At 42.2% G+C, this 15,990-nt stretch overlaps 1 protein-coding gene and 2 long non-coding RNA genes across 3 annotated transcripts in view; 1 reads left to right on the top strand and 2 right to left on the bottom strand.

The window, feature by feature from the left end:
- LOC310866472 (NACHT, LRR and PYD domains-containing protein 3-like) overlaps positions 1-15,990 on the top strand; it is a 362,173-nt gene that overhangs the window by 199,064 nt on the left and 147,119 nt on the right. Inside the window, exon 5 of the mRNA XM_083776089.1 lies at positions 10,365-10,478. Coding sequence (XP_083632215.1) covers positions 10,365-10,478 — 114 coding nt within the window. The remainder of the gene's footprint in view (positions 1-10,364; positions 10,479-15,990) is intronic.
- LOC310866473 overlaps positions 1-15,990 on the bottom strand; it is a 311,387-nt gene that overhangs the window by 158,032 nt on the left and 137,365 nt on the right. The window lies entirely within an intron of this gene.
- Positions 1-15,990, bottom strand: part of LOC310866474 — a 117,314-nt gene that overhangs the window by 44,301 nt on the left and 57,023 nt on the right. The gene's annotated exons all lie outside the window — the stretch shown is intronic.

The raw sequence follows: 15,990 nt of genomic DNA, 5'->3' as shown, positions 1-15,990 counted from the left end.
CAACAACACAGAGAACTGAACACCATGCACTCCATTTTGACACAACCTCACAACCCGGCCAACAACAACACAGAGAACTGAACACCATGCACTCCATTTTGACACATTGGATTCAAGCCTAAATATTAATATCGGGTAGGTGTTTTTAATCACTTTACTGGAACTAATGTCTAGTCTGTTTTAGGGGGCATTCCAACAGGTACTGTAGCTAAATATGTTTTTTCTTTTTTTTTTAAGATATTTTTTTGCGGCTTACGCCTTTTATTGATTTTTGAAGGGACAGACAGTAGGCTGACAGGAAACGGGAGAGAGATGGGGGGATGACATGCAGTAAAGGCCGTGTCGGGTCCGGGAGTCGAACCCGCGGCACACTGCGACTGGATTACCAGTCCGGTGCCCAGACCGTTACGCTACGGCCTGGGCCTAAATATGTATTTTTACCACAAACTCCACAAAGGATCTACTGAATGTGAAGAGGAGATACTAGGGATGCCATATGTGTGTCATAAGCTCAATATGTCAGTTTGTCACCAAACCTTGTCCCCTTCACATTCAGTAGATCCCGTGATCGTTTGTGGCCAGATGTAATTTCCTGGTAATTTCTAGTAGGACTAAATTTAATTAAATCACAAGTTGAATCGTGATGCAAACAGCACAGGGAGTGTAATAAATGATACAATACAGGGTCTTTCTAAAATATGTAATGACAAAAAGTCATTTCAGTAATTTTCTACTGAATTGAAAAGAGGAAAAGAAAATGAAAAGAGAAAGAAAATACTGGATTTGTGTAAAATAAATAATTTGTCTGGAATATAATGTTTGAAAACTTGTTAAAATGGTACGGTGAACCTAGCATGGTGATTGAATGGTATGGTGAATCTATAGGTGATTGAATGGTATGGTGAATCTATAGGTGATTGAATGGTATGGTGAATCTATAGGTGATTGAATGGTATGGTGAATCTATAGGTGATTGAATGGTATGGTGAATCTATAGGTGATTGAATGGTATGGTGAATCTATAGGTGATTGAATGGTATGGTGAATCTATAGGTGATTGAATGGTATGGTGAATCTATAGGTGATTGAATGGTATGGTGAATCTATAGGTGATTGAATGGTATGGTGAATCTATAGGTGATTGAATGGTATGGTGAATCTATAGGTGATTGAATGGTATGGTGAATCTATAGGTGATTGAATGGTATGGTCAATCTATAGGTGATTGAATGGTATGGTGAATCTATAGGTGATTGAATGGTATGGTGAATCTATAGGTGATTGAATGGTATGGTGAATCTATAGGTGATTGAATGGTATGGTCAATCTATAGGTGATTGAATGGTATGGTGAATCTATAGGTGATTGAATGGTATGGTGAATCTATAGGTGATTGAATGGTATGGTGAATCTATAGGTGATTGAATGGTATGGTGAACCTACCATGGTGATTGAATGGTATGGTCAATCTATAGGTGATTGAATGGTATGGTGAATCTATAGGTGATTGAATGGTATGGTGAATCTATAGGTGATTGAATGGTATGGTCAATCTATAGGTGATTGAATGGTATGGTGAATCTATAGGTGATTGAATGGTATGGTCAATCTATAGGTGATTGAATGGTATGGTGAATCTATAGGTGATTGAATGGTATGGTGAATCTATAGGTGATTGAATGGTATGGTGAATCTATAGGTGATTGAATGGTATGGTGAATCTATAGGTGATTGAATGGTATGATGAATCTATAGGTGATTGAATGGTATGGTGAATCTATAGGTGATTGAATGGTATGGTGAATCTATAGGTGATTGAATGGTATGGTGAATCTATAGGTGATTGAATGGTATGGTGAACCTACCATGGTGATTGAATGGTATGGTCAATCTATAGGTGATTGAATGGTATGGTGAGTTGAGTGAATGCTTCAAAGTCTAGTTCCATGTCCATGTCTAGTTCCAAGTCCAGTAAATGTCCATTATTACAAAACCCTAAACCACATCATCAGATGCTTATCGTTCTTTACTTCGTGCACACACACACACTCTGATGCGTGGTAGTAAACTGTATTCTCTCTCTCACTCTCACTCTCACTCTCACTCTCACTCTCACTCTCACTCTCTCTCTCTCTCTCTCACTCACTCACTCACTCACTCACTCACTCACTCACTCACTCACTCACTCACTCACTCACTCACTCACTCACTCACTCACTCACTCACTCACTCACTCACTCACACACACACACACAAACACGCTGTTAAGTTACCGCGAGTTACACCCAATCATAATGATTGATAGGTATTTTTCTTTTGTAGATGTGTTATTTTGGTGGATGACGGTTCTCATGTGATCTATGACCCGGTGTCCCCTATGCTCTTGCAGAATTATGGATTATGAATTGCCCTGTGACTGACATTTGATGTCACGCTGTCCCACTGACTTTAAAATAGTATGGTTCTGGCCCCGCCAGAGTTTAGATAGTAACACGTCTCCCCTAGCCAGCGTGGGTAGATAAGAATTGTTTAGTTTCCGATTGCCATAACACCCAGCCTCATGTTTTTTGCCCTTGAAGGAAGTTGTCTTCCTTGTCTGTCAAATTCATTCTAAGGTATTTTGGTTAACTCTGTTATACTCTGACTTTTACTCATTATAGTCTAAAAAGGTTTTAGAACCACTTCAGTATATTGTTACAGGCCCTGTGCCTCAGTGTTTGGGTGAAGAGTATCTTGTTGTAATTAGATTACTTCCAAAAGTATTTATACAGTTCCGGTGTTCCGGAGCTCTAGCTCTCTAGCTATCGATGCTATTATATATTTATTAATTTATACAGTCCTTGGTTTTATACAGTATAATGGTAGAAATATTCCTATCAATGATAAACATTCCAACGCATTTGTAATGGTCCAAAAACACGACAGACACAAAGTCTGCATGTGTAGCTCATCTGGTTTTACAACCAAAACAGTTTTAGTTAGCAGCCATTGAGGTCGCGATGGCGACCCCAAAGGTCGCCAGCTGTACATTAATGTCAGATGCTGTGACACTTTGTGATACTTGAATAAATGTTTCATACCATATGTTGTAATAATTCTGACCTTTATTGCATTTGTCTTTAGTCTTGTCCATTCTTTGAATTATTCAATTTAGGGGGGTGTGGTAACAATTTGATAGATTTGTAGCCTTTGTGGGCCGAGGTGCACTGCTTTTATTTTCTACCTTTCATTACACAGTAGGTTGTGACAATGTTTATGTATGAAATATAAGCTTTTGGATACATTTACTATGTGTATGCTTCATGTGCTGTGTGCCAATCACTTAAGTTGAAGCGTTTTCTTTAACAAATGTGTTACATTTCATGATCTAGATTCACATATGAGTAAACTAAGGCACCAGTACAAAAACAGCAGCACAAGATTTTGGTTTTTTGGTTATATACATTTCTGGCTTGTGACAAAATACTGCAGTAGAACATTTAACCCAAAGTCCAGTTATCTATGAAAAAATGCATTGAATGTGTAGTGCCCATGACGCGGGAACGAAACTGAGCGAAAAGGGACCTCACAATATAAGGGCTTGTGTGGGGGCCAATAAGGGCTTGTATGGGGGACCAATAAGGGCTTGTGTGGGGAGCCAATAAGTGCCATTGGCCCTTCAAGACGAACATTTGACAAGTAATGATAAATTCCACTATCATAATTGAATTATCTTAATCTGCCATCAGTCAGTTTTAGTTTCAGACTAATGAGAACATATTGCTTATTTTACTGTCCAATGACATGAAATGGCACAAGGGAAAGACTCCCCAAAAAGACCACCCCCAAAAATCGGCGCGCTACGAGCGCCCACACATGTGCCCTTTTCTGGAGTTTGAGCCCCTGCCCCCCCAGTGCTCTCTGCACGGCCCTGCTGTGCTGTGAGCCTACATTATGTATAATCATTGCCTCAGGTATGTTGCAACTGAGACACGTTGAGGGTTCTGAAGTGGTATTTACGGTCCCGCTCGGCCTTTCCCTGCGGGCGGGGGTTGGTGGTGGGCTGTCAATCTTGCCGTAGGGCCCGTGGCACATTCCAGCTGCCACTGACGCACACACACACACACACCCACACACACATCACGCGTTGTGCGTACACTGGCAAAACCTGTTTTGTCTCTAGACACTCCCTAGCCTACTCTGTGTGTTAAAACACAGTCGACCATTTTGACACAACACCAACTAGGGATGCACCGATCCGGCTTTTTGGCATTCGATACCGATTTCGATACATGGGGGTCCAGTATCTGCCGATACAGAGTACCGATCCGATACCCCCCACAAAGAAACGTAATAACCTATTAAGCTGTATGCCTCACTGTGTGGAGTCTGGAATCATTATTTTGTGTAAGGCAACATCAAGGCTTGACTTAAACATTACTTTCCCAACTTTGTAAAACAAAATGTAACAAACACAGATATAAATGCACTGAATTATTTATTAAATAACTGTGCAACAATTAGACCAGGTTAATGTGTGCGCAGGCTAGCCTGGCTGCATTCCACATGTTATACTGTCAATACTACACTGCTGTGTCACAGAGGAGGTAGAGTTGTTTTCATACTGTAATTACACATAATTATCGGATCGGATCGGATCGGATAATGGATCGGCCACCGATCCGATACCCGATCTAGAATTTTAGCCTGGATCGGCGCCGATCTCCGATACGAGTATCGGATCGGTGCATCCCTAACACCAACACAGAGAACTGAACACAGTTCACAACGAACACATTCAATTGTTTCAGCATCTTGTTCCAACATCTTAGCATGATCAACAGTAAAGAATTAGTGTTGCTGCAGGAGTGTGAATGAACCGTGCGGTCACTGGAACAAAGCCACCGTATTAGCGTTTGAATACCTGTTCTGTGAACACCGTAAAGGTGTGTGCAAAATGACCAGGGGGAGGGGAGCTTCAGCCTTCAGTCAGTGTGTGCTATTTGGCTTACTATTGTGTCAGTGGGTGCTTAACTCTTTGCTTTTTATATATACTTTATTGAAAATTATTCAGGGTTTACAATTTATGCAAAATTACATATATACACATATAAGTTACAATAATATAAATGTATATAAATCAATGCATTTCAATACAAAAGTGTTTTTTTCTTTTTCTTTTTACAATGTTATTGTTAATACTGTAGGTGCCATGGTGTCAGTTTCTTTTTTCGTGCGTCTAGAGTTCTTTGTCTTTTTAGTTCAGTTTGGATTTGTTTGAAGACCACCTCTCCCGAGATGGCCTCCTGGTGGATTACCTCCATGAAGACCACCTCTCCCGAGATGGCCTCCTGGTGGATTACCTCCATGGCACACCTGGTTTTCCACAGTTTGTTTACAACGGTGCAAATAACAGTCCAGTAAAAATCCTGTTCTACAGCAGACATTCTTTCCTCGAACACCCCGTACATGGCAGCATTAGAGTTGATCTTAATTTTAAAACCAATTTGTGGCATTTTCCCCCCATACAAAGCTAGACCTTTGGCAGGCCACTAGCAGGTGCTCAATTGTCTCGTCTGCACCACAATTTAAAATTGGGCATTTAACGGTTCTGACGAAGCAGCTCCATTTTACAACTGCTCGTACAGCTGGTCTCCTCACAGAGACCAGCCACATCACGTCTCTCTTCTTTTAGGATATATTTTTACTATTATTTTTAATACACACCCGCTTTTGATTTTCATCCAGATATTTATAGGGAAAAATGCCACCATATAAGTCATCACATATTTTAGCATAAATGCATTTACTTGACATATCAGTCCAGTCAATATTTAGATGAGCAGAAATAGACACCATGGTCCAGCTCAGTGCCTCCCCTATCCACATAGCTCTCTCTCTCTCTCTCTCTCTCTCTCTCTCTCTCTCTCTCTCTCTCTCTCTCTCTCTCTCTCTCTCTCTCTCTCTCTCTCTCTCTCTCTCTCTCTCTCTCTCTCTCTCTCTCTCTCTCTCTCTCTGCTGTCCTATAGTGCCCTGTATCTGTGTGCGCACACACACACAGCGGTGGTGTTATGTTACAACCGGTTTCCATGTGAAATGTTGTCACATGACATCTTTTGTGCATCACCTCACAACTATGGTGATGCATGCCTCAGTGACAGACAGCGCCTGTGCGCGCGCGCGTGAGTGAGTACTTTCCCCAGAAGGCAAGACTCAACTCATGTCAAATCAATTCAAATGAGATTTACTGGCATGAGAAAACATACGTTTGTGTCTGTCTCTGATTGGCTTACGCTGAAATCTTACCCTAGAACCAAGTTCCAATACCCTAAATCTCAGCCACTCCATCACTCCACAGATTGAACTCTGCTAATAAACAAACCGCAACGATTTACATTCAGACACTGACATTATGTGATTGTCTACAGTGTATTTCCTGTGTGAGTCAGTGTGAGTCAGGGAGTGGCCGAGATTTTGCAAACAGCAAACATTTCCTCTCTTTTTTTTTAAGATGAGTTTTTGGCTTTTGTGCCTTTGTTGATAGTTACAGTGAAGACAGACAGGAAAGAGGGAGAGAGAGAAGGGGAGAGACATGCAGCAAAGGGCGTCATGAACGGGACTCGAACAAGCGACGAGCTGACGTGACAATAAGAGCCTATTATGTGGCATTATGTGGCATGCTCCTGGACTAGGCCAGCATTGACTGTTTCCTGCTGTATTGTGACTGTAATCTTGACAGGTTTCCTGAAGACCAAAGATGAGACGCCGTGAGGAGAGAGAGGAGGAGGGAGCTGACAAACATCACATCCACAGAGCAGAGCCTCCATCTGTGTCTATGAAGAGTCATGAACCTCCTGACTTCAGTAATGAACCTGGACCTCCAGATACAACGTATGTGAATCCTCCTATACAATTCAAGGTTCAATGCTGTACTTTATTCTTCCATCTTGTGTACACTACAGGTACATAAGAGTAAAACTTGGCTTCCTTCAGACAATGCAGCAGCATTATATACACAACACACCATAATACAACTATGTGATCTCATGCTAAGTTACATGAATGACAAAAACAAGACGTAACATCTAATAATGTTGTATCAATCCTGTTCAAAGTTAATCTACAGATTGTAAGTTACTGTGTGTGCAGTTTGTGAATGAAGTGGTACAAATCAGTGTGCTGTTCAGTAGACAGGCTGGCTGCTTGTGTGCATGTATAGTATGTGAACAGTAATATGTACAGTATGTGTACAGTATGCAACAAGCCATGTTTAAACTATCACCCGCTATTGTATTGTATATTTAGTAAGTATTGTACAGTGACATCTAAAGTCTCTGTAATGCTTATGTTGTACTATTACTATAAAACTAAAATAAAGGGATTTAAGATCAATCTATATGGCTCTGCCTCCTACTGACTGCCTAGTCCTAATCTGGTGTACTTGTGCCCCCTCTTGGCCAGGCCCTGTAACTACAGTATTTCACATGCCTAGTAAAACCACAGCATAACAATTTATATAATGTTTTTTGCAATTTTAGTTTTCTTTTCGCTGCAATGTTGTGAGAGGAAACTAAAAGATGTTACCCTTGTATAAATAAAATGAAATGTAACAATAATACAAATAATAAAAATAATTGACAATGTCATTCACACAAACAATGTTATGATTCCAGAAGTCTGTACCACAGAGCAGAGTCTCCAACACCCAGCTACATGTCTATGAAGAGTGACACGTCTAAAGGACTTCCTCATGACTTCAGTAATGAACCTGGACCTCCACACACACAGTATGTGAATCCTCCTGTACAATATACACACTATAACACTATACAATATACACATTACACACTATAACACTATACAATATACACATAACACACTATAACACTATACAATATACACATAACACACTATAACACTATACAATATACACATAACACACTATAACACTATACAATATACACATAACACACTATACAATATACACACTATACAATATACACACTATGGTCCTCTCCTCATTCACAAAGGAGAAATACGCCACAGTGTAACTGATGCGTAATGATATCATATTTATCCGTCCGATCAAACTGCGATTTGCTCCCGTGATATTCACTTCATTTGTGCAGATCGCTGAGTGTATCCTTTCCGCATTTTTCCCAAGCGATTCGCCTGGTTAGTTGGAACATCAACGCCCATTCAACACCATATAAGGCAACAGGAAATCTCGAAATCAGTCATCATAGCCGGCACAGAGGATTCCCAAACTTTAAATTATATACAACAGCCGCGATGAGCTTGTAGAGCAGTTAATTTTGACAGACTAAAGCCTTCTAAATAAATTTAGTGTGTGTGTGTGTGTGTGTGTGTGTGTGTGTGTGTGTGTGTGTGTGTGTGTGTGTGTGTGTGTGTGTGTGTGTGTGTGTGTGTGTGTGTGTGTGTGTGTGTGTGTGTGTGTGTGTGTGTGTGTGTGTGGTAATGTAGGGAAAGCCAGTTTGAAAAGGTGGGTTTTGAGTGTGCTTTTGGACATTTGGAAGGTGGGGGGGTGGGGGCAGCTCTGATGTGGGTTGGGAGTGAGTTCCAGAGAGAAGGGGCAGCCACTGCGAAGGCCCTGTCTGTCTCCCCATGTCCGTTTGTTGGATCTGTGGGTTTCCAGTTGGTTGGCAGTGCTTGACCTGAGGGAGCGGGAGGGGACATGGCGGTTGATGATTTCAGAGAGGTAGAGGGGGGCCTGGTTGTGGTGAGTATTTTAAATTAAATTCTTGATTGGTTTGAGTAGTTTGTTTATTGTGGAGAAAAGTACTCTGGGGTTGCCACTGCCTGACTGAATGAGTCCAGAGTACGCCATAGTGAGAGGTGGCGGAGCAATTTGCGGAGTTTCAGACCAACCAACGTCACCATCAAGTTCACAGAGATATCCATGAATTCCGAATTAATGTGGGAATCCACGTAAATGCCTGTCCACTCACGTTAAGCTCACGCCTCATCAATCACCCCAGTAATCAATAAATCAAAAAAAATTATCAGATTTTATAACCCTGCAGTGCATGGCAATTCATCAGTAAGGGCTTTTATCATTGGCGAGTTTTAATATAGCATTTGGTCGTGTGGTGAACTGTACAAATTAACTTCTTTCTCATTATGTGAAACAGTGAAAGTAACAGTAACTGTATCAGTTAACTTATTAACGTAATTTATTAACTTATTTAACAAGGATTGAAGCAATGCGTGCCAAGTTGGCAAGTTTTGTTTATAATTATATAGGCCTACATATAACTTGTGCTGTTTGCTTGAAGATCTGTCAGTGCAGAGACCCGCCTGTCAAAATTAACTGCTCTACAAGCTCATCGCGGTTCACTGTTGTATAACTTGATCTGTGCAGGCTATGATGACGTATTTTGATATTTCCTGTTGCCTTATATGGTGTGGAATGGGCGTGGATGTTCCATCAAACCAGGCGACACCAGGCGAATCGCTTGGGAAAAATGCGGAACGGGTACATCCGGCGATCCGCACAAATGAAGTGATTACACCAGTTTCCCTGAATAACACGGGACCTAATCGTAGCTTGAGAGGTAGGATATTACGTATCTCATTTACACCTGTGCGTACATTTCCGTTGTGAATGAGGACCTATAACACTATTCAATATAGTACACCCTGGTCATCATTCACAACGAAAATGTACGCACAGGTGTAAAGGAGATGCGTAATGATATCGTATTTATCCGTCCTCTCAAGCTACGATTAGGTCCCGTGCTATTCAGGGAAGCTGGTGTAATTGTGACCAAGGCCGAATCAGCCATCAGAATCAGGCAATAGAATATTCTTTATCGTTATTACTTTATAAGACTTAATTAATTATTTGAGGTGCACTATTGAAAGTGTGAAAGGTATCAATGTTGTACAACCCTATTGAGTGAATAAACCTGGGACTATGCCACCGTTTTATTAATTGAAAAGCAACGGAAACTCTTTTGTTATTCTTATTCTTAGCTTTAGTTTGTTCAAGGGCACACTAGGTTCACGTTTTATCAGGTAAGAGAGCAATAACCATAAATAGGCAGAGAGAGACTGACACTGAATCATGGATGAAAAAGATAACATAGGCCTATGTTTATTGTCCTATACAGCGGCGCTCTAAAATGGCCATAAAATACAATATAGCCTACTACTCTAAAATACTCCTAGAATCTAAACTAAACTACAAAGGAAACAATAACAATACAACCAATAAATACTAAAAAACTACAAAATGTGCAAAGTGCATTGGGTTAGTTCTTTTCCTGAGCAGAGAGGGAGCCTCCAGTCCATCCAGCATCAATACGTTGAATCAGAACGTCTCTATTGTTTATGTATTGTTATTTCTGTCTGTATGATTCCAGAAGTGTCCACCACAGAGCAGAGTCTCCAACTCCCAGCCTTCTGTCTGTGAAGAGTGACAGGTCTAAAGGCATTCCTCCTGACTTCAGTAACGAACCTGGACCTCCTGATTCACAGTATGTCAACCCTCCTATAAATATATACAACACTATAACACTGTAACACTATACAATATACTATAACAATATACACTAGTCTATAACATATTTTATACTGACTATGAGATGGCGGGCAGCTGTGTTCTGCACTAGCTGTAAACGCCTGAGTGATGCCTGGTCGATGCCAATATACAAAGAGTTGCAATAATCTATTCTTCATGAAATTAAAGCATGGATGAAGAAGAGGGTTTTAACGACGGAGCTGATTTGTTTATTAAGTTTGAAATCTTTATCAAAAATAAAACCAAGAGGGGGGACAGTGGCACAGTCGGTAGTGTTGTCGCCTCACAGCTAGAAGGCCCTGGTTTCGATTCCCGCTGTGGGCGCTGGGGGTGTGTTCTCTCCTCTGCGTCATCAGAGCCCATACCCGAGGCGGGGTTGGCGAAAGGGCCTTTCTGTGTGGAGTTTGTATGTTCTCCCCGTGTCCCCTAGGGTAGGTACCCTCACATGTTCTCCCCGTGTCCCCTAGGGTAGGTACCCTCACATGTTCTCCCTGTGTCCCCTAGGGTAGGTACCCTCACATGTTCTCCCTGTGTCCCCTAGGGTATGTACCCTCACATGTTCTCCCCGTGTCCCCTAGGGTAGGTACCCTCACAAAAAGCACGCAGTAATCCTGGTCTCTAAACTACCTCCCCCTGGCCAGCCAGGGGGGCCTGATGGAGAGGAAAGGAACTTGTCAGAATAACGTGTTCTTTCCACGCTCTATGTCCGACCGGGGAAACTCTCCCCTGTCAGGTGAAAAGAAGCAGCTTGGACTCCTCATGCATAGAAGGAAGCATGAGGTCAGTCCGTTGCTCTCCCAGGTTGGCAGAGGAAGTGTAGTGTCCAGGATTACATTAGATAATTGACACCGGGTGAAAATCGTGGGATAATAAATAAAAAAAAAGTAAAAATAAAACCAAGATTTCTAGGAAATGGGTGGATGTTAGAACTTAACACACCCAGGGAGCTAAAGGATATTATGGTCGGATGGTGGTAAAAAAATAACTTGTATAACTGAAATAGCTGTGGTCAATGTTTACAGCTGAATGTTTAGGTTTAACTTTATAAGCTTTTTGTTTGTTTTCAACTAAGAATAATCACGTTTGAGTAGAACTTCCTAGACTATGAAATTGCCAAGCCTGATATGATTGTCTATAAATCATGTTGATCCTCTCTTGCCTGATGCCTGGTCGATGCCAATATACAAAGAGTTGCAATAATCTATTCTTCATGAAATTAAAGCATGGATGAAGAAGAGGGTTTTAACGACGGAGCTGATTTGTTTATTAAGTTTAAAATCTTTATCAAAAATAAAACCAAGAGGGGGGACAGTGGTACAGCCGGTAGTGTTGTCGCCTCACAGCTAGAAGGTCCTGGGTTCGATTCCCGCTTTGGGCGCTGGGGGCGTGTTCTCCCCTCTGTGTCATCAGAGCCCATACTGAGGCGGGGTTGGCGAAAGGGCCTTTCTGTGTGGAGTTTGTATGTTCTCCCCGTTTCCCCTAGGGTATAGTACCCTCACATGTTCTCCCTGTGTCCCCTAGGGTAGGTACCCTCACATGTTCTCCCCGTGTCCCCTAGGGTAGGTACCCTCACATGTTCTCCCCGTGTCCCCTAGGGTAGGTAGGTACCCTCACAAAAAACATGCAGTAATCCTGGTCTCTAAACTACCTCCCCCTGGCCAGCCAGGGGGGCCTGATGGAGAGGAAAGGAACTTGTCGGAATAACGTGTTCTTTCCACGCTCTATGTCCGACCGGGGAAACTCTCCCCTGTCAGGTGAAAAGAAGTAGCTTGGACTCCTCATGCATAGAAGGAAGCATGAGGTCAGTCCGTTGCTCTCCCAGGTTGGCAGAGGAAGTGTAGTGCCCAGGATTACATTAGATAATTGACACCGGGTGAAAATCGTGGGATAACATTTTAGAAAAAAGTAAAAAAAATAAAACCAAGATTTCTAGGAAATGGGTGGATGTTAGAACTTAACACACCCAGGGAGCTAAAGGATATTATGGTCGGATGGTGGTAAAAAAACATATTATTTCAGGGGTTTTTTCATTGAGGGTGAGAAAGTTGACATTTTAAATAACTTATATAACTGAAATAGCTGTGGTCAATGTTTACAGCTGAATGTTTTAGGTTTAACTTTATAAGCTTTTTTTTTTCAACTAAGAATAATCACGTTCGAGTAGAACTTCCTAGACTATGAAATTGCCAAGCCTGATATGATTGTCTATAAATCCTGTTGATCCTCTCTTTGTAACAGGGTTGATCATCACAGAGCAGTCTCTCCTGTACCCAGCTGTGTCTCCATGAAGAGTGACTCGTCCATGCATGGACTTATTGACTTCAAAGATGGACACCACTCTACTGATCAAAGGTTTGAATTTGAATTGACCAGACGGGTGATTGAAACATGAACTCCTTCACAACCAACAACCTGTCAGGTGAAAAGAAGCAGCTTGGACTCCTCATGCATAGAAGGAAGCATGAGGTCAGTCCGTTGCTCTCCCAGGTTGGCAGAGGAAGTGTAGTGCCCAGGATTACATTAGATAATTGACACCGGGTGAAAATCGTGGGATAAATTTTTTGAAAAAAGTAAAAATAAAACCAAGATTTCTAGGAAATGGGTGGATGTTAGAACTTAACACACCCAGGGAGCTAAAGGATATTATGGTCGGATGGTGGTAAAAAAACATGATTTCAGTTTTGTTTTCATTTTGGGTGAGAAAGTTGACATTTTAAATAACTTATATAACTGAAATAGCGGTGGTCAATGCTTACAGCTGAATGTTTAGGTTTAACTTTATAAGCTTTTTGTTTGTTTTCAACTAAGACTAATCACGTTTGAGTAGAACTTCCTAGACTATGAAATTGCCAAGCCTGATATGATTGTCTATAAATCCTGTTGATCCTCTCTTTGTAACAGGGTTGATCATCACAGAGCAGTCTCTCCTGTAGCCAGCTGTGTCTCCATGAAGAGTGACTCGTCCATGCATGGACTTATTGACTTCAAAGATGGACACCACTCTACTGATCAAAGGTTGAAACATGAACTCCATCTGGTGTCTGAATTGTGTACTCCAAGTCAAATCAAATCAAACTTTATTTCTAAAGCATCTATCTGAGCAGATCTAATGGGGAGGGGCAGACATGGAGTAATGTGTTCATGTTTTATAGTGCCGGTGAGAAGGCGGGCAGCTGTGTTCTGCACTAGCTGTAAACGCCTGAGTGACGCCTGGTCGATGCCAATATACAAAGAGTTGCAATACTCTATTCTTGATTAAATCAAAGCATGGATAACCATCTCCAGCTGTTTTTAGGGGGAGGTAGGATTTGACTGTGGCGATGATTGGAAGAAGATAGTTTTAACGACGGAGCTGATTTGTTTATTAAGTTTGAAATCTTTATAAAAAATAAAACCAAGAGGGGGGACAGTGGTACAGCCGGTAGTGTTGTCGCCTCACAGCTAGAAGGTCCTGGGTTCGATTCCCGCTTTGGGCGCTGGGGGCGTGTTCTCTCCTCTGCGTCATCAGAGCCCATACCCGAGGCGGGGTTGGCGAAAGGGCCTTTCTGTGTGGAGTTTGTATGTTCTCCCTGTTTCCCCTAGGGTAGGTACCCTCACATGTTCTCCCCGTGTCCCCTAGGGAAGGTACCCTCACATGTTCTCCCCGTGTCCCCTAGGGTAGGTACCCTCACATGTTCTCCCCGTGTCCCCTAGGGTAGGTACCCTCACAAAAAACATGCAGTAATCCTGGTCTCTAAACTACCTCCCCCTGGCCAGCCAGGGGGGCCTGATGGAGAGGAAAGGAACTTGTCGAAATAACGTGGTCTTTCCACGCTCTGTCCGACCGGGGAAACTCTCCCCTGTCAGGTGAAAAGAAGCAGCTTGGACTCCTCATGCATAGAAGGAAGCATGAGGTCAGTCCGTTGCTCTCCCAGGTTGGCAGAGGAAGTGTAGTGTCCAGGATTACATTAGATAATTGACACCGGGTGAAAATCGTGGGATAAATTTTTTGAAACAAGTAAAAATAAAACCAAGATTTCTAGGAAATGGGTGGATGTTAGAACTTAACACACCCAGGGAGCTAAAGGATATTATGGTCGGATGGTGGTAAAAAAACATATGATTTCAGTTTTGTTTTCATTTAGGGTGAGAAAGTTGACATTTTAAATAACTTGTATAACTGAAATGGCTGTGGTCAATGTTTACAGCTGAATGTTTTAGGTTTAACTTCATAAGCTTTTTGTTTGTTTTCAACTAAGAATAATCACGTTTGAGTAGAACTTCCTAGACTATGAAATTGCCAAGCCTGATATGATTGTCTATAAATCCTGTTGATCCTCTCTTTGTAACAGGGTTGATCATCACAGAGCAGTCTCTCCTGTACCCAGCTGTGTCTCCATGAAGAGTGACTCGTCCATGCATGGACTTATTGACTTCAAAGATGGACACCACTCTGCTAAACAAAGGTTGAAACATGAACTCCATCTGGTGTCTGAATTGTGTACTCCAAGTCAAATCAAATCAAACTTCATTTCTAAAGCATCTATCTGAGCAGATCTAATGGGGAGGGGCAGACATGGAGTAATGTGTTCACGTTTTATAGTGCCGGTGAGAAGGCGGGCAGCTGTGTTCTGCACTAGCTGTAAACGCCTGAGTGATGCCTGGTCGATGCCAATATACAAAGAGTTGCAATACTCTATTCTTGATGAAATCAAAGCATGGATAACCATCTCCAGCTGTTTTTAGGGGGAGGTAGGATTTGACCGTGGCGATGATTGGAAGAAGAGAGTTTTAACGACGGAGCTGATTTGTTTATTAAGTTTAAAATCTTTATAAAAAATAAAACCAAGAGGGGGGACAGTGGTACAGCCGGTAGTGTTGTTGCCTCACAGCTAGAAGGTCCTGGGTTCGATTCCCGCTTTGGGCGCTGGGGGCGTGTTCTCTCCTCTGCGTCATCAGAGCCCATACCCGAGGCGGGGTTGGCGAAAGGGCCTTTCTGTGTGGAGTTTGAATGTTCTCTCCGTTTCCCCTAGTGTAGGTACCCTCACATGTTCTCCCCGTGTCCCCTAGGGTAGGTACCCTCACATGTTCTCCCCGTGTCCCCTAGGGTAGGTACCCTCACATGTTCTCCCCGTGTCCCCTAGGGTAGGTAGGTACCCTCACAAAAAACATGCAGTAATCCTGGTCTCTAAACTACCTCCCCCTGGCCAGCCAGGGGGGCCTGATGGAGAGGAAAGGAACTTGTCGGAATAACGTGTTCTTTCCACGCTCTATGTCCGACCGGGGAAACTCTCCCCTGTCAGGTGAAAAGAAGTAGCTTGGACTCCTCATGCATAGAAGGAAGCATGAGGTCAGTCCGTTGCTCTTCCAGGTGGGCAGAGGAAGTGTAGTGCCCAGGATTACATTAGATAATTGACACCGGGTGAAAATCGTGGGATAACATTTTAGAAAAAAGTAAAAAAAAAAAAAACCAAGATTTCTAGGAAATG

The sequence above is a fragment of the Protomyctophum parallelum genome (assembly GCF_964188405.1).
Source record: "Protomyctophum parallelum genome assembly, chromosome: 11".
In the NCBI taxonomy this organism is placed as follows: Eukaryota; Metazoa; Chordata; class Actinopteri; order Myctophiformes; family Myctophidae; genus Protomyctophum; species Protomyctophum parallelum.
The sequence above is the reverse complement of the archived record's forward strand: the minus strand, read 5'-3'. Positions and strand labels throughout refer to the sequence as shown.